General features: G+C 42.6%; 2 protein-coding genes across 7 annotated transcripts in view; both read right to left on the bottom strand.

Annotated features, from left to right (window-relative positions):
- Window positions 1-754: 754 nt before the first annotated feature.
- Window positions 755-3,682, bottom strand: LOC131455620 (gastrula zinc finger protein XlCGF7.1-like). Of its 4 annotated transcripts, none has more exons than XM_058623374.1 (3): window positions 3,362-3,682; window positions 2,306-2,461; window positions 755-2,230 (listed from the first exon to the last, which is right to left on the bottom strand). In XM_058623374.1, the coding sequence occupies exons 1-3, from the start codon at window positions 3,465-3,467 to the stop codon at window positions 1,194-1,196; spliced, it is 1,299 nt and encodes a 432-aa protein (XP_058479357.1). In that variant the 5' UTR covers window positions 3,468-3,682; the 3' UTR covers window positions 755-1,193. The 4 variants fall into 4 exon arrangements, with proteins under 4 accessions (XP_058479357.1, XP_058479358.1, XP_058479359.1 ...); XM_058623375.1 differs by having other exon boundaries at window positions 2,306-2,452; XM_058623376.1 differs by having other exon boundaries at window positions 2,306-2,422; window positions 3,362-3,681.
- A 2,887-nt stretch (window positions 3,683-6,569) lies between these two features.
- man1a2 (mannosidase, alpha, class 1A, member 2) overlaps window positions 6,570-21,982 on the bottom strand; it is a 133,607-nt gene continuing 118,194 nt past the window's right edge. For 2 of the 3 annotated variants that reach the window (XM_058623369.1, XM_058623370.1), the window contains exons 10-14: window positions 19,046-19,161; window positions 17,034-17,253; window positions 15,122-15,294; window positions 9,876-9,991; window positions 6,570-7,897 (exon numbers count right to left, since the gene is read on the bottom strand). In XM_058623369.1, the coding sequence (XP_058479352.1) occupies window positions 7,762-7,897; window positions 9,876-9,991; window positions 15,122-15,294; window positions 17,034-17,253; window positions 19,046-19,161 (761 nt within the window). In that variant the 3' untranslated portion in view covers window positions 6,570-7,761. Of the gene's footprint in view, window positions 7,898-9,871; window positions 9,992-15,121; window positions 15,295-17,033; window positions 17,254-19,045; window positions 19,162-21,982 lie in introns of those variants that run through there. The other variant, XM_058623372.1, reaches the window with a different exon arrangement.

The raw sequence follows: 21,982 nt of genomic DNA, 5'->3' as shown, positions 1-21,982 counted from the left end.
TAGTTTATTAATGTTTTGTGGCTCCAGTGAGGGGCGACTGACCTGCTGTGTTCACCCCGGCGTCGAGCAGCTTCTTCTGGCGGCAGATCTGCTCCTCCTCCGCCTGCTGCGTCTCCTCCAACACGCCGACCATTTTAACCGCCGTGTTCCTTCTTTCTCCGCCGGAAACAGCGAGTCTTCAGCCGCAGGCGAACCGACACCTGCCGCAGCTACACGGCGAACATTTTTACTGCTTTTCTGCTGTTTCGCGGAGGAGCGACACAAAAAAAGAGACACAGCGGAAAGTAAACAGACACCCGAGTTCCGCATCGACCACCAGTCACTCACAGGAGAGCAAACAGCGACCTCTGCTGGACTGGAGGAAGGAAACGCGTGGATTTGTTACATCCTGTTTTCAAAATAAAACCAAAAACACATAACGTACACTTGAAATACAGATATTTAGGACAATAAGACCGAAAATACTTTATTAGTCCTAAGACTAGTTAAAGAGAACTCTTCCTATTTACAAAGGAAATTCTTTCAACATATTCAAGGTGAACTAACACTTAACGTTTCATATCTACAGTAATGGACAACGGAAGTTTTGATTTTATAGCATTTAATTACATTATCTTAGTTTTTTGTGTCTGATACTGATCTACCGATGTAGACCATTTCAAGCCTTTTCAAAGACATAATTCTCCACCCGTGTAACACACATTCTACTCCCATGAAGAAGAAATAAACAGCCCAGAACATGACTCGGCTAAAATGCTGTTGCTGATTTTTAATTGACATTTGTAGAGTCTGTGCATAGGGGAAGCTTTGGATTTGACATTTTTATCTGTCCCGATATCCGATCCAGTGATTTTGACGAGTATCGGCCCGACACTGAGTATATGGGGTCATCCCTACTTACCATAAAGTGACAAATCAACCATTTGGTTGAGCATTTAAAAAAAGTTATTAGATACTTAATTTAAGTGTTTTTGTTTGTACCAAGTAATATAATTCTGTTCAGTCAGGCCTTTAACACGATTACATGTCAAAAAAATGTATTTTCAACCAAAATGAATGAAGAAAAAGAAGCCACTTGCAGACACAAACTGTGTCTCAATGCAGGATCTGGATCCTCGATCTAGACCAGTGGTTCTCAGACTTTTGGAGCTCTTGAAGTCGGCTAAACCACACGTGGTCGAGCAGGCAGTGAATTAACTGTGTAATTTTTGATGAGTCCTCAATCTGCTCTCTAAGGCGTATCTTTTCCCACAGTGAGAGCAACAGAACGGTTTCTCTTCCGAGTGAATGGTCTCGTGTCTCCTCAGATTAGTCCTCTTCACAAACTTCTTGCCACACTGGGAGCAGCTGAACGGCTTCTCCCCCGTGTGGATTTTCTCGTGACTCTTCAGACTGCTCTTCCGGGTAAATATTTTCCCACACTCGGGGCAACTGAACGGTTTCTCCGCCGTGTGGAACTTCTCGTGTTTGTTCAGACTGCTCTTGTGGATGAAGCGTTTCCCGCACTCGGCGCAACTGAAGCGCTTCTCTCCTCGGTGAGTCTTTTCGTGCTTTCTCAGATTAGTCCTCTGGACGAATCGTTTACCGCACTCGGAGCAACAAAAGGGTTTCTCTCCCGTGTGAATTCGTTCATGCGACCTCAGGTTCCACTTTGTGCTAAACTGTTTGCCACACACGGAGCACCTGAATGGTTTCTCGCATTTGTGAGTCTTCTCGTGCGACCTCAGATTCCACTTGGTGCTGAACCGTTTGCCGCATTCAGAGCAACCGAACGGTATCTTCCTGTAGTTGTTGGCCACGTGTCTCTGCAGAAGATCCGTGCTGTCAAACCTTTGACCACATTCAGAGTCGCTAAGTTCATCACTGGTGTTTGCTCCCATGTCACTGGACACCTTTTTATTCAAACTCTCGGTTTCGTCCGTCTCCTTCCATTCGCCGTCGCTGTCGTCGGTGTCCGAAGATTCTTCGATTTCGACCTCAGTACCCGGTGATAGATGTCCATCTGGACTTGGTTCTTGTCCTCCACCGTCCTCAGTGTGACTCCGGTGAAGCTGTGAGGACTCGGGTGTCTCTTCCACGTCTTCACTCTTGACAATCACCGCAATGACATCGCTCTCCTCCCGTTTGATGCTCAGCTCCTCCTCTTCCTCTTTAATGTGGAGAAGCTCCTGGTCCACAGTGGAGATCCTCTCCTGCTGCTCACGGGGACGCTCGCCTTCAATCTGGTCATCTATGGTAGATCAACCAAAATGATCAGAAACAGCAAGTAAGTTTATTTATATGAGGGTTTCTCCTTCACTCTCACCAGACACAGTGATGATCTCAGTCTCCTCCTGTTTGATGCACAGCTCCTGCTCCTCCTCTTTAATGTGGGGGCGCTCTGGCTCCTCCTGGTCCTCACAGGAGATCAGCAGGTGGTCGTCTGCAGGAGATCGATAACTGGAGACATGTCCTGTACAGTCTGACAGTCACCAGTGATATCTCATTTACTACAACTATTCACACTTAAAGCTGAAAAGTCTTGTCGCAAAAAGCAAACTACCATTTTGAAGCCACAAGATTTATTTTTTGTTAGTTTTTAAACCAAAAACATTCACAAGCGTCACCTGCAGCACCACTCACAAATAATAAGGCGTACTTTAAAGATACAGTGTGTGAGACTTAGGTGAAATTATTCCAATTTGGCAGAAATATAATATTTTTTAATGTACCTTAATGTATGAATTGTTGGTTTAATTACAACAGAACGTTTTTAGTGGACAAACTAAACACTTTGAGATTTAATGGCAACTGAAGGCCAATGTTGGTTACTATAGATGTTGCTAAAACCTACACAATGTACCTTTAATAACTAGTTTTCTCTCTCTAAATATGAATAGGGATTATTTAATTAAGTCATCTATTTTGATTCTAGTTTTGATCGATTTATGTGATTTTTCAGCTTCTTAAATGTACATTTTTCAGGTTTTCTTTGCTCCACATAACGAACAAATAATTAAAACTGATTAATTGTGTTGTGTGGATAAAATAAGACAATAAGACATAACATTGACATCACGTTCTATTGGAGAAAAGTGATTGAGATTAACTTCAGGAAAATCTTTACTGACGTCATAAAGTAAGTGAGAAGTAGAAGCTAATGCAGAGTTCTTTTATAACCAGTGGTGTCGCCTCCTTGTGGCCGTTCAACACATTGCTACTTGGACGAGTCCACTTTGTGTTGACGGTGTCTGGGCTCGTCCACATCGACTCAGATACGGACCTCTGTAGCACGTAGCCACTGCTAACATCATTAGCTCAGTGAGCAGAGTGGGTTAGCATGTAGCTCGGGCTTTAGCGCGTTAATTGACCCGGGACTGACCTGCTTTGCGCGGCCTGACGTCGGGCTTCGTAGCGGGATCGCGGAGCCTCCTCTGGCGGCGGATCTCCCGCTTTGACCGCTCGGCTTCTTCAACGAGACCGGCCATCTCTTCCGCCGTTAGCCGCTCGTAGAGTCACGGTCTTCCGGCCGCAGAGTTGCACCGCGCACGCACCGACACCCGCGGCCGCTACACGGCGCACATTTATGTAATTTATCTGCACATTTTTGAGTCTCGGAGCGAACAAAAAGAGACGGCGGAAAGTAAACACAGACCCCGAGTCGACGACCCTTCGCTTCGCTTAGAGCGGAGCCGACAGCGACCTCTGCTGGACTGGAGGACAAAGAAGAAATTGCATTTTGATTGTATAAATCTATCAGTTATACAGAATATATTCAGAAAAATTACAAAGCAAAAGTCAAACAAACACAAAGCTGCTGCTTTTAGTTTAGTTGCAGTTACATATAAATAAAGTTCACAGTGGTTGGGGTTTCGCTCAATTTCTGACGCTGTGAAAAAAAAAGTTCCATTTGACTATATATATATATATATATATATACATATACATATATATATACAGTATATATACATACATATATGTGTGAGACTTGACTGTTTCAATATTTATATATGTTGCATATTTCCCACATTTCCCCTGTATTTACACCACATTTGCATGCTTTTCAAAGTAAATGAAAGGTTTCACGTCTAAAGAACGTCAATAAGCGCCCTCTGTTGTTTTATACACAAAGTCTAAATCTAGTACTGTGTGGATCGACTGTATATAAAGGTCAAAACATTACATTTATTCATTGTTTTTCTTTATAAAACAGTTAAAAGAAAAACAACCTATTACCACATAAAAAACCTACAAAAACACGACTTTCCCTTTAGTTTTCTTAGGCAGCTGCTTTAATAAGATATAAATATAAAATGTATACTAAATAATTATCAGAATAGTCATAATATAATAAAAAAGCATTATTACAGACGGAAAGGATTAAATCAGAGCTGAAACATTGTGTCGTAAACACATGAACCAGCATCACACGTGGAAAAGAAGAGAACTCACTTTTTCGTAACATCTTTATTGACTTTGTCTCAGTTTTAAACTTATTTACAGATACTTTAATTTCTTTTTTTTTTCATTACTTCAGTAAAAATACAAATACAGAACACTCAATATTTCAAAAGCGTCGCCGTCATCGTCGCCGCCGCTCCCAGCGAGCGACTTCGCGGCCGCCCCCCGCAGGTTTCTCCTCAGGCTTTGACCTCCTTTGTCTTTTCAGGGATTATTGATGATGATGATGTCGTCGGTGATGATGTCAGAGATCAAGGGGAGGGGACAAACTCAGAAGAAGCAAACCTGTACTGCATCGGTCGACTGTTACTTACGGCTGCCACCACAGGTGAGAAGGCAGAAGATGGCGGAGATGGTGGTGATGATGATGATGATGGTGGTGATGATGATGATGATGATGATGATGATGATGATGATGATGATGATGATGATGATGATGATGAGTGGATGAAATGTTTACTTGTGAGGAAAAGGGAGGCGAAATATCGTCAAATCAAAGCCGATAAAACTGCGTCAATGAAGGTTTTCCCAGTTTCTTATTTAACTCCCGATTTATGACCGCAATAAAGAGTAATATCCACGTTTGGTTGAATGTATCCATGACAACCATTTTCTGCTTTTCCTGCTACAGATCTTTTCCACATTTCAACACGTCAACATCACACAGATTTAATCCATCAATATCAGATTTAATCCATCAATACCAGATTTAATCCATCAATAGAGATCGATTTAATGCTTGAAAAGTCACTTTTCTGTCTCTGTCGTCTTAATTTCAGCACATTTGCGGGAACAAATGTGCAAATAAAAAAACAGTTGGGCTGCAACTAAAGATTATTTGCACGACCTGTTAATCTGCTGATTATTATCAAGTTGTTTGGTCCAAAAAAAAAAAATAATCGACAGTTTTATGTAAGTTTTAATGAAAATATTCACATTTAAGAAGTGGGAAAAATCAGAAAACTTGCTTTCTTTAGGTTTAAAAAAAAAAAAAAACACACCAAAAAAAAGATGAATTGATTAATTTAGGTGTCGATTAATCAACAACGACAAACATAAGCTCTTTTATCACCACATCTGTTTGTGAAGCCCATTATTAACTCGACTGTCAGAGCGGGTGATTTTATTCTCTAAATAATGTTTTAAATCAGCGCCGACTCACACAAAAGTAGAATAATTATAATGATTTGTAAATAAATAAAAGTGTTGTTTTGCTGCTGTTTTCACTCGCTCGTGGTTTGTGATTCTTCAGCTTCACGAGAAAAAAAAACATAATTTCTTCAACATCAAGAACCGATAAATGCAGTTTCAGGTTTGGTGATCACGTAAAAATGTGTCCTCTCCTGCTCAACTTTACTTGCTCATTGTTCTGCACGGAATCTCACGTCAGCGGCGTGAGAGATAAAGACAGAGAGACAGAGAGAGACACGGTGTCCACAGCATCGCTAGTTTGTCCCCTCACGCTGCTCTGGACCTGACGAGAGGACGTTTTTGTGTCTCGAGCTCCTGATAAAACCACACCAGACCAGAGTGGAATGAAAAGTCAAGACCGTTCCAGAGACACTAAAGCGAGGACGTGCTTCACTTTGTCCCCAAACAGACTTTTAAATCATTAACATATGATTTTTGCTCCTGTATGAAAGTCACAGTGTGTTTTATTGTTGGTTTGTTTTTAAAAAGACCACATTCACCCCAAATATATACAGTTTCTATTCTAATTTGATCATCAGACGGTGGATCCTTGAGTCCACGTCGGAGTCACTTCCCTCGAAGAAAATCAAATGTTTCTGTCAATTATAACACGTTTTATGAGTAAAAGAGCTGGAAAATATTGAATAAATTAAACAAACTGCTCAAATTGAATCCAACTCTTGACAAACGCGGCAGCATCATGATGATTTGAAGTGTATTTGCAGTTTAGTCTCTGTGAAAGTGTGAAACTATGAATCTTTCACACTTTCACATCAACCTGAGACTGAAGCTTTATTTTTTTAGCTGTTTTATGAGCGACAGGTTGAAAGAAAACGCAGGAGAGGAGAGAAAGACAGGATGAAGATGATGATGATGATGAAAGTGACGGCAGGTTTTTAGAGGCGGAGACTCGAGGCCAAACAGAGGAAATGTGGCAGTGAGTGGACGTCTTCATTTATTCAGCTCCTCTAATACTTTCCTTCCAAAGTGCACGTACAAATGACTTACAGCAGGGGGCGCTGTTTCACACACGTGTGTGTGTGTGTGTGTGTGTGTGTGTAGCTGGGGTTCCAGCCTCATGATCTGAAACCATGTGAAGAGTGATTTATGTAAAAAAAGGCGACGGTAGAGATGAGAGGAGCGGCGATAAGCTGGAGAGGAACTCTCTCTGTGATCGTTTGATAAGAAAAAATGTGGAGGACAGAGATTAAAGAAGAAGAAGAAGAAGAAACAGCAGCAGCAGCAGCAGCAGCAGCAGCAGCAGAATGTTTCAGGGCGACGACGATGACGAGGCCGGCTCTTCTCCTCCCGCTGCTTTTTCTGTTCCACATAAAATGGTCCACACTTTCATACGCTTTATTTTGAAAAAACAAAAAGGGAGGATTTGAGGAGGTGAATGAATGAATGGATGAATGGATGAATGAATGCCACAACCTGCTGCTGCTCAGAGTTCCAGGTTCAAGTTCATCAGATGAAGATTAAACAGGAAGTAGGGGCGGGGGGGGAAACTGGGGTTGTTTTTTTGTTGTTTTTTTTCAACCCTGTGTCCCCATCTGGGATTTATCCAAAGAAAAGAGAAGAGAAGAAACAACAGACCGTGTGAAGTCCTCGTGTCCGTCTGTCTGTCTGTCTGTCTGTCTGTCTGCAGGAAAAACAACAACAACACCCTCCTCTTCCTCCTCCTCCTCCTTAAGCATCAGTGTCAAAAACGACCACTTCATGGAAATCCTCGCAGTCTCTGTACGAGACGAGAAGTTTGGTCAAAAAGTAAAACACTAAAAATAAACGGTAAAAGAAAACAAATCATCGCGCCGCCGCCACTTTCACGCTCTCTCTCTCTTTCTCTCTTAGTTTTTTGTTTCTTCCGGAGCTCAGTCCTTCAGAGACTCAGAGGACAGAGACGGAGACAGTGTCCTCTCCGCTCTCTCCACGTCCACGTCCAAAAGCGGCGGAGAGTCGATCACAATGTTCGTTTGTCCAGTGTTGGTGGGCGGGGTCTTATTTTTTTTTTTGTTTTTATTTAAAGGTTTGTGGGGATGGGGGGGTGGGGTGGGGGGTGTTGCCCCCCACAGGTGCTGTAGCGCAGGCAGAGGGTTCCACGTGTGTGTGTGTGTGTGTGTGTGTGTCTCTCTACCGCTGAGCCGGCTCGCTGCCCGGCAGCGTGATGTTGCCCAGGTGCAGGACGGGCAGCGGGTGAGCCTCCGTGTTGAAGACCCAGGTCTCCAACGGCAACAGGTCGTCACTGGAGAACAACAGGTACAGATACCTGAGGGGGGGAGGGGGGGGGAGGAGGGAGGAGGGGGGGGGAGGGGGGGAGGAAGCACACAGAGGAATTTTCACGATCGATTAATCAGTCGTTTGGTCCATAAAATGTGTTGTTTTTAGACTTTCGACAGTGTTTTATTGTTTGTTCTGAGGTCTATGAGGTCACATGTTTTTAAAGTGTATTTGTTTTATTTATCTCTGATGTACAGCACTCTGTTGTTGTTGTTGTTGTTGTTTTTTTAAAGTGCGTCATAAATAAAGTTGGATTGGATAAAAAGTTCTTCCCAAACGTGGAAATGATGATGTTCTCAAACGTCTTGTTTCGTCCACAAACCAAAAGGATTCAGTGTTAATGATTTTTGATCTTAATTTAATTTATATCGTAGATTAAACTCCAGAAAAGAGGATTGTCTTTTTGTGTCTTTTTATTCACACACGCAGTTGTTATCGATGCTGGAACAGCAATCTTTCCGCGTACGCTTAGCTGAACACGCCAGTAGGAGGCGCCATCATGGCGTCAGCCTGGAAACAGACGCTCGAGGAAGTGTAGACGTCGACTTCTCTCTCAGATTACTCCATTTACGCTGCGCTGTGAGAGATTATCAGGGAATAACCGATCAAAAATGCCAATAACATGTTGCTAAGGCAGCTTTCTATAGTGATTCCAGTCACTCGTGGGTGTGTCCACAGCAGCTTTTCGACGCCCGAATGAAACAAAAACAGAGTAAATGACGTGAAGAGGAGTCCAAGTGTGTGGGAGAAGCTTAAAAATGACACATTTGCAGCGGCAGACATTCAAATGTCACCGTCTCGGCGTCAGGTGACCTTTCTGCACCAAAGACAAATTTTACTGGCATTTGACGCTTTGAGGGCGTCAATGGCGCGACCATTAGCGTGAAATATGACGGCGTGGAAACAGAGGAGCAGACAGCGGAGCTCAGTGTGATCGGTCTTTATGATCCACACACACACACACACACACACCTGTTAATTGAGCTGGGTTTTTACATATTGTGCAGCTGCACTGGTGCAGAGCCAGCAGGGGGAGTCAGAGAGCCACAGCCTGCGACTGTTGGTCCCTCAGTGGTGATGATCGTGATGATAATAATGTACCACAGAGAAACCAGAGCAGGTCTTTGCGTCAGTCATCATTTAAAAAAACCCAAATACCTGCTGCAACACAAGAGGTCTCTAATGGACAGGCATTAGCAGCAGATGCCAGAGCGCTAACCTGTTATTACAGAGAGCACAGAAGTCATCGCGGGTTTAAAACGGCTTAAAAACACTGGAACTGTTCTCTTTAAGAGAGTTTTAACAAACTGTTTGAATAGAACGCCAATGTTTGTTATGGTCTGGAGCAGCGTTGCTATAGCAGCAGCATCCAAGATGATGCACGAGCACACAATAGTGTCATTTTACTTTAAAGCAGAGGCTCTAATTAACGCTCATCGCACATAGCCACGAGTGAGTGATGTCTGTGGCATCTGACTTTCAAAATAAAAGTCATTTTGGCTTTATGAGAGTGATGTATTTTATAAAGCACGTCTTAAAATGTGTTTTATTGTTAAAAAAACACAACAACAACAAGAGAAAGGTGGAGCTATGACGTTGTTGTTGTTTTCCAGAGGATGCGTACCGGCTGTATTACACCAAAATATCACTTTCAGAACCTTTCAGAAGAAGATTCTACACAAAGTGATGACTCTGTTTTTGTCGCGCTCATGTGACCTCGCTCGGAGATAATTGGACAAATGTGTTGGAACGACACAGGTTTGACTCACGTTTTCACCAAAAATGACTCTGATCTGTTAAACTCTAAAGAAAATGGAGGTCCGTGACTGTACTTTCATCTAATTTATGAAGAAATAAACGAGAAATAATGTGACAATTAACCTCCACCTCCACCAAAATAGCTGCATAAATCACTTAAGCGCTTTAATAAATGTCACAGACAAGAAGACGCTGTAGCGGACGCTTACTTGAGCGTCTCGGCCAAGAAGAAGCTCTGCTGGACGTCGTCGTAGGTCGGGTTGGAGGAGTAGACGTCCTTCACCCCCGAGAAACCCCCGCTCACCCTGCAGTACTTATCGATGGCCTGAAGGAGACAGAGGGAAGGAAGGAAGGAAGGAAGGGAAGGGAAGGGAAGGGAAGAACAGAGGAGGAGGGGTTACAAAAGAGCACAATTTTAATGAGCGCACAAAAGCGTGCGCTAATTAATTTCTTTGCTTGCGAGAGATTAGGAGCGAGTCCCGAGGACACAGGGAAGAGCAGCTGTATGAAAATATTCCTCAATAATTTGTGTTCCATAATAATGTGATTAATCCACTGCACTGATGTCCATAGAACAGGAAAATAATAATGACGTCTTCCTTTGTAAACACGTCGTTTTTTTTGCCAGTTTTCATTTAAACTGCGTAAATATTCATCTGTAAATGCACCTGTCAATCACAGGACTGGCCTCAAACAGGCTCCACAAGGATCATGTTCACAATTTATGAATCTGTTGATTATCTTAAAATTTAAAACCCATAAAATGTCATAAAGTGTTGAAAAATGTTGGATTTTCCCAAAATTGCAACTTGAAACCACAGCGAGCAAATGGCAAAAAAAAAAAGCTTTACATTGTTGTTAGAAATGAAGCATTTACAGTCCAGTAGTTAATATCTTAATGTGTTTATACTTGATCTGGTTTTAAATCTATAACACAGAAGCTTTACTTACAAAGTTAAATCACTAATCTGATTAAAATCACTAACAAATACTGCAATTTACAAAAGCGACAGCATGTTGCATTGAAGAAGGACTGAAATCAGACATTAAAAGGCCAATAATTCCTCAGAAAAACAGCAAATTCGAGCAGAGTCGCCCCCTGGTGGCTGATTGATACTTTTGTCCTCCTTCCTCAGGCTTAACTTTTCAAAGACAACATGATTTTTCTTTACAACGGTAACGACTGTCGACACCTGACAGCAACCTTTCTTTCCTCACTTCCTTCTCTTCTTCCTTTCTTCACTTCCTTCCTTTTTACTTTTCCCTTTCCTCACTTCCTTTTCTTCACTTCCCTTTAGTCCTCACTTCTTTTTCTTCCTTTTCTCACTTCCTTTTTTACTTCTTTCTTTCCTCACTTCCTTCTCTTCTTCCTTTCTTCACTTCCTTCCTTTTTACTTTTCCCTTTCCTCACTTCCTTTTCTTCACTTCCCTTTAGTCCTCACTTCTTTTTCTTCCTTTTCTCACTTCCTTTTTTACTTCTTTCTTTCCTCACTTCCTTCTCTTCTTCCTTTCTTCACTTCTTTTTACTTTTCCCTTTCCTCACTTCCTTTTCTTTCCTTTCCTCTAGTCCTCACTTTTTCTTCCTTTTCTCAGTTCCTTTTTTACTTCTCCCTTTCCTCACTTCCCTCTAGTCCTCACTTCTTTTTCTACCTTTTCTCACTTCCTTCTCTTCTTCCTTTCTTACTTCTTTCTTTTCTCACTTCCTTCCTTTTTACTTTTCCCTTTCCTCACTTCCTTATCTTCCTCACTTCCCTCTAGTCCTCACTTCTTTTTCTACCTTTTCTGACTTCCTTGTCTTCTTCCTTTTTTACTTCTTTCTTTCTTCACTTCCTTTTTTACTTCTTTCTTTCCTCACTTCCTTTCCCACCTTCCGCCTCTTCCTCACGTCTTCACTTCCTTTCCTCCCTTCCGTCCCTTCCTCACGTCTTCACTTCCTTTCCTCCCTTCCGCCTCTTCCTCACGTCTTCACTTCCTTTCCTCCCTTCCGTCTCTTCCTCACGTCCTCACTTCCTTCCCTCCCTTCCGCCTCTTCCTCACGTCTTCACTTCCTTTCCTCCCTTCCGTCTCTTCCTCACGTCTTCACTTCCTTCCCTCCCTTCCGTCTCTTCCTCACGTCCTCACTTCCTTTCCTCCCTTCCGTCTCTTCCTCACGTCTTCACTTCCTTCCCTCCCTTCCGTCTCTTCCTCACGTCCTCACTTCCTTTCCTCCCTCCTGTGATTGCGTCTCACAGACAGTCGCTCGCGCACAGAGACACTGATCTTGCGTGGAGGTGACGAGTTCGCCGCCTTCACTCCATCAGCGTCTCCCTCGTCTCACAGCGAGAGAAAAAACAAAGGTGTTCGTCTGTGTGTGTTTTCACAGAGACGAACTGAAGCGGAGAGGAAAACCACTGTCACATGAAACTGTGACAAACAGCTGATTCTGAATGAAACGTAAATACAGCAGCGCGTGTTTGTACATGTGAAGCAGCCATCACCTCTGTAACACACACACACACACACAAATAACATGCAGCGACACACAAACATTAAACAGAAGCAGCACCTGGCATACGATTTGTGCTATACATCGGTTATGTATATATTCAGCATATGTCATATTAAATTAGAGCTGCAACTAACGATTTTTTTCATAATCGATTAATCTGTCGATTATTTTCTCGATTAATCGATGAATCGTTTGGTCCATAAAATATCAGAAAACCATAAAAAATGTTGATCAGTGTTTCGTCAAACCTGGACATGATGATGTTCTCAAATGTCTTGTTTTGTCCACAAACCAAAATGATTGACTTTTAATGATTAATTTGTTATCCAGAGCAAAGAAATTAAGAAAATATTCATATTTAAGAAGCTTAAACAATCCGAAATCTTGTTTTAATCATGAAAAAAGCTTCAAACCGATTAATCAATTATCAAAATAGTTGTCGATTAATTTAGTAATCGATTAATCGTTTCAGCTCTACACACAGACACACACACACACACACACACACTTGTGTGTGCACTTACTCCCGCTTAGAAAAACAAAGAAGAGCAAAGTTTCACTGTCAAGAAAAGACGGAGGAAGCCGACAGGAAGATTGGCAGGAAAAAGAGGGAGAATATGAAAAGTGAGAATGACTCAGACTCTTTTCCACTGGCACACGGAAGACGAGCTCTTTAATCCACAGCACGGTTTCTGCCATTAAAAAAAAAGACCCTCAACTCGGTCAAAACCAATTCAATCAATCAACGGCATTTCCTCGTCGTTCTTCTCCACCGGAGAGAAATTCTACCCGTCAAAATAAAAGCTGTCCAAACATCCTTAAAGGCTGCGGAGCGGAACACAAACAAAACGTCCATTAAGATTTCAAATCGCTGTCAAATTAGTAAACTGGAGCTAACAGTGATTTTCATAATCGCTGTCATCTGTCGAGTACTTTCTCGATGAAACGAGACATGGTTCTTGGTCCAGAAAATGTCAGAAAATGTAGAAAAATGTTGATCAGAGTTTGTCAAACCTGGAGAGGATGACTTCATGATTCAGTTTGGATGATTTCTTTGTTACATGGAGCAAAGAAACTGGAAAATATTCACATTTAAGAAGCTGAAACGATCAGAAATCTTGTTTTAATAATGAAAAAATAAAAATCCATTCAAGTCGTCAGGTCTGATAGTTTTGCTTGTTTTCAGTTAAATATCACGGCACACAAGGAGACTAAACCGAGGCCGAACGCTGGCATAAATCTAACAAAAGGGACGTACTACAGCTTTAAATTGGGTGTTTCAAATGCTCTATGCCAGTGGTCAGCAAGTGGGGGCCCGTGGACCAAAACCGGCCCGCCAGCATTAATTACCCGGCCCACTAGATGAATCCAAAAATCTGATTTTTTTTTTTTATGTATATTAGTTATCTTTCAAATATTGGAAAAATAGTCAGAAAGAACTCACTCATTGAACATTTTTTGGACAATTCCACAGCCATAAAATCAAAATAAACCCAGGCGGCCTGACTTTGATTCACCTCGTGTCTGCACTGACGCAAATCCACACACGCGGCATCAAACGCGCGAGCAGAGTCAGCGTCAAATCGTTTCATCTGTATTCAGGGCCGTGAATAAAGATAATTCTCCTCTTTTTTCTTTCCCACTAAAGTACGACACACAGAAAAAAAGCCGCCTTTGTGGGTTAGAAATCACCGAGCTTGACACGAGAGTGAACCTGCCACTGTTTCCTGCCGCTACGACTCTTTCATTACGTCTGTGATTAGAAACTCGAGTTCTTTACATGAGCGAGCGCCGATGCCACAAAAGCAACCGTGAACTTTCCTCACATTAAGCCGACTGTACTTTCCAAAACCTCTTCACCTCCATCATCGACAAAGAGAATCTATTCATTTGATCGCGGTAAATGAAACAAATTCACAATGTTAGCTGGTGGCTGCCTTCAGATGCCGCCGCCCACCTCCTCCTCCCCTCCTTCTCCCCCCATGAAAGGATAAGAGGTAGAGAGTGAATGAGTGACAAAGCTTGAGCAGAGGTCCTTCATAGTTACAGAAGCAAACATGAGTATTTAATGAAGTTGAAATTTGCTTTTGTCATCTGTTCATCAGTCGCTCTGTGTCATTTCCTTCACTTTCATTTCATTTGCGAATAAATATGATACAAAAAAACTCGTCACGACACAAGAATCGAGCCGAACAATGAACGAACTGTAGATTTAGTTAAAAAGACTTAATAAAAATCCCTGAAAACATGCGTTAATCTCCAACATTTAACAGAGTCTGGTACATTTAGCGACGGCGGTGCTAAAAGCCTGCGATCGTGAGTTCGGATCACGACGCGTTCAGTGGTATTTCAGTTCAGTGACTCATTCTGGACGATGATGATCTAATGATTCAGTTTCACCCAAAACATGCGTATAAAACTACATCAGGGCAGTTTTCGCACAGCCGTGCCCATGATGACTCCGCCCACAGAGCAATCGATTATTATTCTCGATTAATCGAGTAGTCGTTGGGTCCATAAAATGTCAGAAAATGTTGATCAGTGTTTCTCAAACCTGGAGAGGACGACGTTCTCAAATGTCTCGTCCAAAAAAAAACACATTTGTTATGTGGAGCAAAGGAACGAAGAAAATATTCACATTTAAGAAGCTGAAAAATCTGAAAACTTGCGTTAATTCCTTAAAAAACACTCAGAACTTCCATCTATCAAAGCCTGAATGAGTGAGTTCCTTAAGTCTTCACATAATCCTGCCGGGTATTTCTCACTGTACAAAGTAAATAAAGACTAAAAATACACAAACAATTCAATTACTGGTGTCATAATGATGGATGAGACCACCACTCAGCTCTTTGAGAGAGAGAGGGAGAGAGAGTGAGAGAGAGAGAGAGTGAGAGAGTGAGAGAGAGAGAGAGAGTGAGAGAGTGAGAGAGAGAGAGAGAGTGAGAGAGTGAGAGAGAGAGAGTTTACCTGCGCTGCCTCCCAGCCCCACTTCCTGTACTTGGGATCGTGGGTGAACCTCCACATGTACCAGTAAGTCTCGATGACCTCCGGCCGCAGGATGTAGTACTTTTCATTCTGCCGCACGGCCACCGCCTCCAGGCCGCTGTCGAACTTAAAGGCCTCCGGGCCGAGCTTCAGCACTGAGGTGAGGAAGAGGAGGAGAGAAGAGAAGGAGGAAATTATTCTTAGCTCGTTTGTCCCAATGCTGCTTTTAAATAAAGATCAGACTTTTAATGACATAGTGTGTGTGTGTGTGTGTGTAAAAACCTTCATCCCATTGATTTTACAGGTTTTTCATGTTTTTTTTTGCTGCCAAAGAAAATTAATGAGAAGCTGACAAAGTGCTGACAGCTTTTCTGAAAGAATTAAGACACACTCTCTCACACACACACACACACACACACACACACACACACACACACACACACTCTCGTACAGCATTCTAAATGAGGACACTCACATTGACATAATGCATTTCCTTTACCTTTAATAAGCCCTAACTGCCACAAACATAACAACAAACCTAAAATCAGGTCTTAACCGTTGAAAAATACCCTTAAAGTTGTAAAGACAAGCCAAAATGTCCTCACAAAGACACAAATGTACACACACACACACACACACACACTCTCGTACAGCATTCTAAATGAGGACACTCACATTGACTTATGCATTTCCTTTACCTTTAATAAGCCGTAACTGCCACAAACATAACAACAAACCTAAAATCAGGTCTTAACCCTTGAAAAATACCCTTAAAGTTGTAAGGACAAGCCAAAATGTCCTCACAAAGACACAAATGTACACACACACACAAACACACCTGAAAAAATCAAACTCCCAGCCACCTTCACCGGTAACTTCTCCATTCCTCTCTCCCCTAGCACCCTTTCTCCATCTACATCCGTTGCCATGGCAACCTCTACAAGCTCACGACTTCTAGGCTACACACACACACACACACACAGTGGTAATAATGCACAAACACACACACACACTCTCTACTGTTTCTTTGCCGTGAACTTCTGATGCATATTGGAAAACATCCCAGGTGGGTATTTGAAGGTCACCACTGAATAGATAACATATTTTATGATTTGTGCGACTGGGAAATATAGATCCACACGTCTGTGAAAAAAACAAACTATGAATCCTCATGACCCTAAAGGGCAGCTCCATCTCTTTCTAAACATCCATATTTAAGTAACTATCACTTACTTTCACTGTCAACTGATCTATTTTCATACTCCCAAACCTCAACTTGACAAAGTTTAAAACCAAAATATACAGTTTACTGTCATAGACGAGCAAAGAAACGAGAATATATTCACACTTAAGAAGCATATAAAACCAAAAGACTAAACCTAATTCATCTATTACAGCTGTGACTTTGTTAGCAAAATTCAAATATCCTTTGGAACTTGGAACTCTAACCTTAAAAACCCAAATAAGCTGGAACATATACAGCCTCGTGACGCATCACACCGTCTGAAGTTATTACCGAGTCATCCAGCAGTGGGCGCTGTGAACGTAGCTTGGCCTAAAATCTACATTAAATGTGTTTTTGGTCCAAAAATAAGACGAAAAATTCTGCTGACTCAAGGCTAGCTTAGCAGTTAGCTTGTGACGAGGCGTCACAGAGTAGCAGTGCGTCACGTGACTAATTAAAGGCGTAAAAAGTAATGTTGTCAGAGTATCTTCGAAAGAATAGCGTGTGGCGTGAGCGGGATTATAGGAAAATGTTTTTAACAAAATCATCAGGGATTATTTTTTTTAAAAAATGACAATATTCACATTTAAGAAGCTGGAAAAAAAATCCGAAACCTTCCCCCGAAAACTGAATAATGGCTGCTCGGAAGCTAAATGTGCGTTTCCTCACCCGTCCTGTCGTACGACTCGTGGCAGGTGTGTGCGATCTCGGCTCCCAGCTGCAGGTAATGTCCGGCCTTGTCGTCGGGCGAGCCGTCGGCGCCCAGCGCAAACATGCCGCCGGCGAAACAGGCCAGGTGGCCCATCTTCCTCTCCAGGTGGCCGTTTTTCCACTCGCCGATGAACGTCAGGCCGCTGTTGGACTTGCGTATCAGGTGGCGCTCGATGGCCTGGAGGAGGAGGAGGAGGAGGAGGAAGAGGAGGAGTGAGTGGATGTGTTTGGACAAAAACAATGGAAATAAGCAGCGAGAGAGAGTTTGCAGGTGGAATAGTAATAAGCATGCATTTGTATGCAGGAAGGGGACGTGACGATGCATGAAGAGGGGGTAAAAACGTACGTGTTTGAGGGAGAATGTGGACGTTTGAGGAGATAAGTTCACAGACGGGTTAATGACGGCGTTTGTGTTTTATAGTGAGGATGTGTGTGTGTGTGTGTGTGTGTGTGTGTAGGTAAGGAGGAGAGGAACAAACAACAAAGTGGTGAGAGGTGAATTTAAAATCCAGTCACATCCTTCACCCGGCAGCATCTGCGCTGCTCACTCTGACGCTGAGTGATTGACAGGTATCTTCATCACCTGTGCGCAGACCACCATCGTCTGCCTCCTGCCAAAGATACGCTTACCGTTTACAACACGAGCCTATCACGCTCTCTTTTTGAAAAATAAATAAATAAATAAATAAATAAATAAATATGAGCACCAGAAAACCATCAATGCAACACTTGACCTTCATGTCTTCAAGTGGAGCATGAGTGACAATCACAATTAGAGCTGTTGCTTCTGTTGTCAACGGATGAGCGGGGATTACAGATGTGAAACTGGTGAGTTTGCTGCTCCCAGATCGACTGCACGTCGTTAATAAAGGGAAACTAATCATTATCCAGACACAAGGTCTGACATTAGAAGGTGTGATGACGGCTGACTGACGTCCTGTCTCATTTTTCAACCCGCATTATATAAATAAACAACGCTGGTATTGACAGCATAACAAGATTATTCAAAGAAATGCCGGTAGATTGACAGAAGACGTGCAAATTATTGTTTGGAAATTTTACATTTGACATTTTATGGCTTCAAAAATAAAATCCCAACGTCGGATCGCATTTTTGAGGCACTAAACGTTGGTGAAAACGGACGGAAAATTGGCACGCAAGTCGGAACTGGCAATAAAGTTTATAAAATAAAAGGAAATACGTAAAAGTGGGGGGCCACACGGTGGTGTAGTGGTTAGCACTCTCGCCTTGCAGCGAGAAGACCCGGGTTCGAGCCCCGGTTGGAACAAGGGCCTTTCTGCATGGAGTTTGCATGTTCTCCCCGTGTGTGCGTGGGTTCTCTCCGGGTACTCCGGCTTCCTCCCACAGTCCAAAAACATGCAATGTGGGGATAGGTAAATTGGACACTCCAAATTGACCATAGGAGTGAGTGTGAGAGTGAATGGTTGTTTGTCTCTATCTGTGTGTGGCCCTGCGATGGACTGGCGAACTGTCCAGGGTGTACCCCGCGTATCGCCCGATGTAGCTGAGATTGGCACAGCACCCCCCGCAACCCTCTGGTGGAGGATAAAGCGGTAGATGATGACTGACTGACGTAAAAGTGGTGCAAAATGGCTCAGCAGTGCCCCCAAAGGTGAAACCCGGTACGACGAAACTGAGACTCAGTTGCACTAACTGTCACGAAACTTGGTGGAAACATGTGACAGCCCAAGACGAACAAAAAAATCTATACGTACCAACGCAAAAGAAAAAACACGACTATTTTTACTAGACACATCAAAGAGGAAAAGTCAGACGGAATCGCAACGGAATTTGGGCGAATTTCGACCAACGAAAATGCCGTACATTGACCGATCTGCTCGTAACGTCACAAGTGACACAAGAAACATATGTTAACGACCTGTGTTAAGACAGCAATAACGTTTGCGTTGTTAGGAGGGAGTGTCTGCAGATTTCCGATCGGACCGTACCTCTATGGCGTCGTCGTACGTCTTGCGAGCCTCCGTATCAGTCTTGTCCGACATGAGCCACGCCTTCAGCAGGTATTCGTAGAAACTGTCCCCAAGTCCTCCCACTGAGGTGTGATCTACAGAGAGAGAGACAGACAAACAGATTTAGGGGGAGAATAAATAAACAGCATGAAGAGGCACCAAGCGAGAGAGTGTGACACAAACAAGAGAAAAGGGGAAAAACTGTGAAACACAGAAAAACGAGGAGGCCAAGGTAAATTATTCATCTTTCGACTTTGCCTCAAAGTCCTTGGCAGAGTACAACATATGGCATGGAAAGCATCTATTCAAGCCCAGGGTGTTTTCTCCCCCCCCCCCCACACACACACACACTCTCTATAACCACAATATATTGGCAGCATGTTTCCTCCCTCTTCCTGGTTTGTTTATCCTTTTCCCCGATGTGCTCACATTTCAATATCCCCAGTCGTCCTCTTGGAGATTTACACAGCTTTCATGCTCCGTCCTCATTTGCAGGACATCACACAACCAGGACGAGACACTGGCCGGCACACACACACACACACACACACACACTCACACACACACAAAGAAGTTTTCTACAGAGGGTTTAAAGTCGAGTAAAGTCCTTCTTGAGTTTTTTGGCAAATTTCATCAAAATATGCATTATTGCGTCATGAATTTCATTTTCTCAGCACACGTACAAATATAAGGAAACATAAATATTCTCTGAAAATCACTAAAAAAAAACAAGATCTAGTTGAACATTACTTTTACCAAGGAAATAAATGGTGAATTTCTCAAGCAATAATGCAAATCCTGACTTTAATGTTTCCTAGAGTTTCCACTTAATTGATAAACTAGAGATTGCACTTAGAGAGTACAGACTTTGCACAGTTACCCCATTTTACCCCCCCAAAAAAATCTCAATCTTGTTTCAAGAAATAGACTTAACTTGAATTGAGACAACAAATCTGCTTTATTGAAAACTGCATGGTCAACATGCCCAACTCATGATGCACAGTACACTGCGGCTGTGTTTCTTACGCTGCCTAATACGAGTCAGGAATGCTAACTTCAAGACCTTTTGTCATTTTTTCTAATCTAATTTCAAGTAGGTGGTGGACTGAAATCTAGAAAAGTGTCACAAATTATAGAACAAAAAATTTGTTAAATACACTTGAAACAAACAGGATGACAATGTTTTGTCATCCTGTTTGTTTCAAGTGTATTTAACAAATTTTTAGGTGCTACTTTTGAGGGGAAAATATTATTTCTGAGCATCGCTGTTTCACAATCACCTCCCACACTATTTCAACTCAGCATCTGCCCACACATGATCCTCTAGTCCTCGCTCAAATCACTGCCAATCCATGGAAACATAGAGGTCACGGAGGGAGCGTGTCAATAAAAGCAGGCTTCAGAAGTGACACACACAAACACACAGAGGTCAAAGGTTCAGCCCGCACAGGTGATAATAACAACATCTATGTGTTATCGAGGTACCCACACTAATTTGTACAAACAACAAACCATTTAATTCTAATTCTGCGCGGTAGGTCCAGACAGTGTGTAGAGTCAATTTTGCCGAGAACGAAATGTAATCCCCCATAAGTCATTACCGATTTTACTTACTGGAGAGTAAAGAAAATAATAAAAAATGGATAAAAGAGCAAATATCTTTGGGGGGGGGGGGGGGGGGGCGTGGGGGGGTACATCTTGACGCTGACGTTGGGTTAATTTCCTCGCTTGAAAACACAAACGAGTCAATGAAAGGTTTTGTAAACAGGATTAAAACTGAAGACATTTTCATGCATCAGAGCCAGAAGAAGAAAAGCTGCCACAAAACCAGCGACAAGTGGCAAAAATTTATATTTCGATTTTGGGATGACTTTTGTACCTGATATCCTGCTGCAACACTGGCAACAAATGGAGGTAGAAGAATTTGTTGTCTCTAAAGGCGGCTAAACACCACCATGGTTAGACAGTGGCAAAGACCATGAACAATCCTCTTTTGGGGAACCAAAACCTGCACTCGCACACACCTCACAGACTTTAGCCAACGAGCAACTAGAACGTAATGAGAGGAAATTACAATCCTTACCGAAGTAGTCTGTGATCGTAGGGAACCAGAAAAGGTATCTGGCAGCACATTATCAGCTTTTATCTTATACAATCATTGTTTATTCATCCATAGCATCTTTATGACGTAAAGCATGAACTTGCGTCCTCATTACCATGTCTTTTCTCATCTTCACATTGATCTCTGTTATTGATGGACGGTGATTCCACAAGCAGAATCAGTCATAAAACCATCCGCCGTGCTACAGTCGACGCCAACAATGGCCAACGAGTACCATGGCCGTGTGTCCCAAGCTTAAGACCCACAAAGCTCATCATCATCCTTTTGCTCATGGCTTCTCCATCTCGTGGCGATTGCCACAACAGATCACCAGCTTTTTCAATGATTTGGCAGAGATCTGTTACGCCGCATGACCTTCCTCAAGCAACCCAGGCCTTGACTTGATGGGATATGGAGATAGTTCCGTCTCCAGATCAAGAGATCAAGGCGATAAATATAAAACAAGTGTTTTAATACTGTATGTTGTATGGATCGCATCCAATGTCTACGTCAAATGCGATATTAAAAAGCCTCGACAGACTCGTGTTTTGACATATTATGTGAAGCCATTCTTGACACTTGAATGCAGTAATATGTACATGAAGACGTACCCATTTGGAGCCCTGTCCATCTTTTGGATCCACATACTGTACGTGTTTAAGCCAGGCAGGTTTTCTCAAGCATCAACTACATACAATTCCCCATAGGCCAAAGTCTGGGGTTAGGTTATCAGGACTGTAGCCGCGCGTGTGACTGATTGTTAAGTCTCTGTACGTCAGCCCTGTGACAGACCGGTGACCTGTGAACGGTGCACC

This window comes from Solea solea, chromosome 2 (genome assembly GCF_958295425.1).
Source record: "Solea solea chromosome 2, fSolSol10.1, whole genome shotgun sequence".
Classification (NCBI taxonomy): Eukaryota; Metazoa; Chordata; class Actinopteri; order Pleuronectiformes; family Soleidae; genus Solea; species Solea solea.
This window is presented reverse-complemented; position numbering and strand designations above follow the sequence as displayed.

Bases quoted from the DNA above. Each gene is read 5' to 3' on its own strand.
- LOC131455620 (XM_058623374.1), bottom strand. From the start codon at position 3,467: ATGGCCGGTCTCGTTGAAGAAGCCGAGCGGTCAAAGCGGGAGATCCGC. The intron at 2,462-3,361 runs GTCAGTCCCGGG...GGTGACTGTCAG, and splicing joins CGTCAGGCCGCGCAAAGCAG to ACTGTACAGGACATGTCTCC. The intron at 2,231-2,305 runs GTGAGAGTGAAG...GATCTACCATAG, and splicing joins TGAGATCATCACTGTGTCTG to ATGACCAGATTGAAGGCGAG.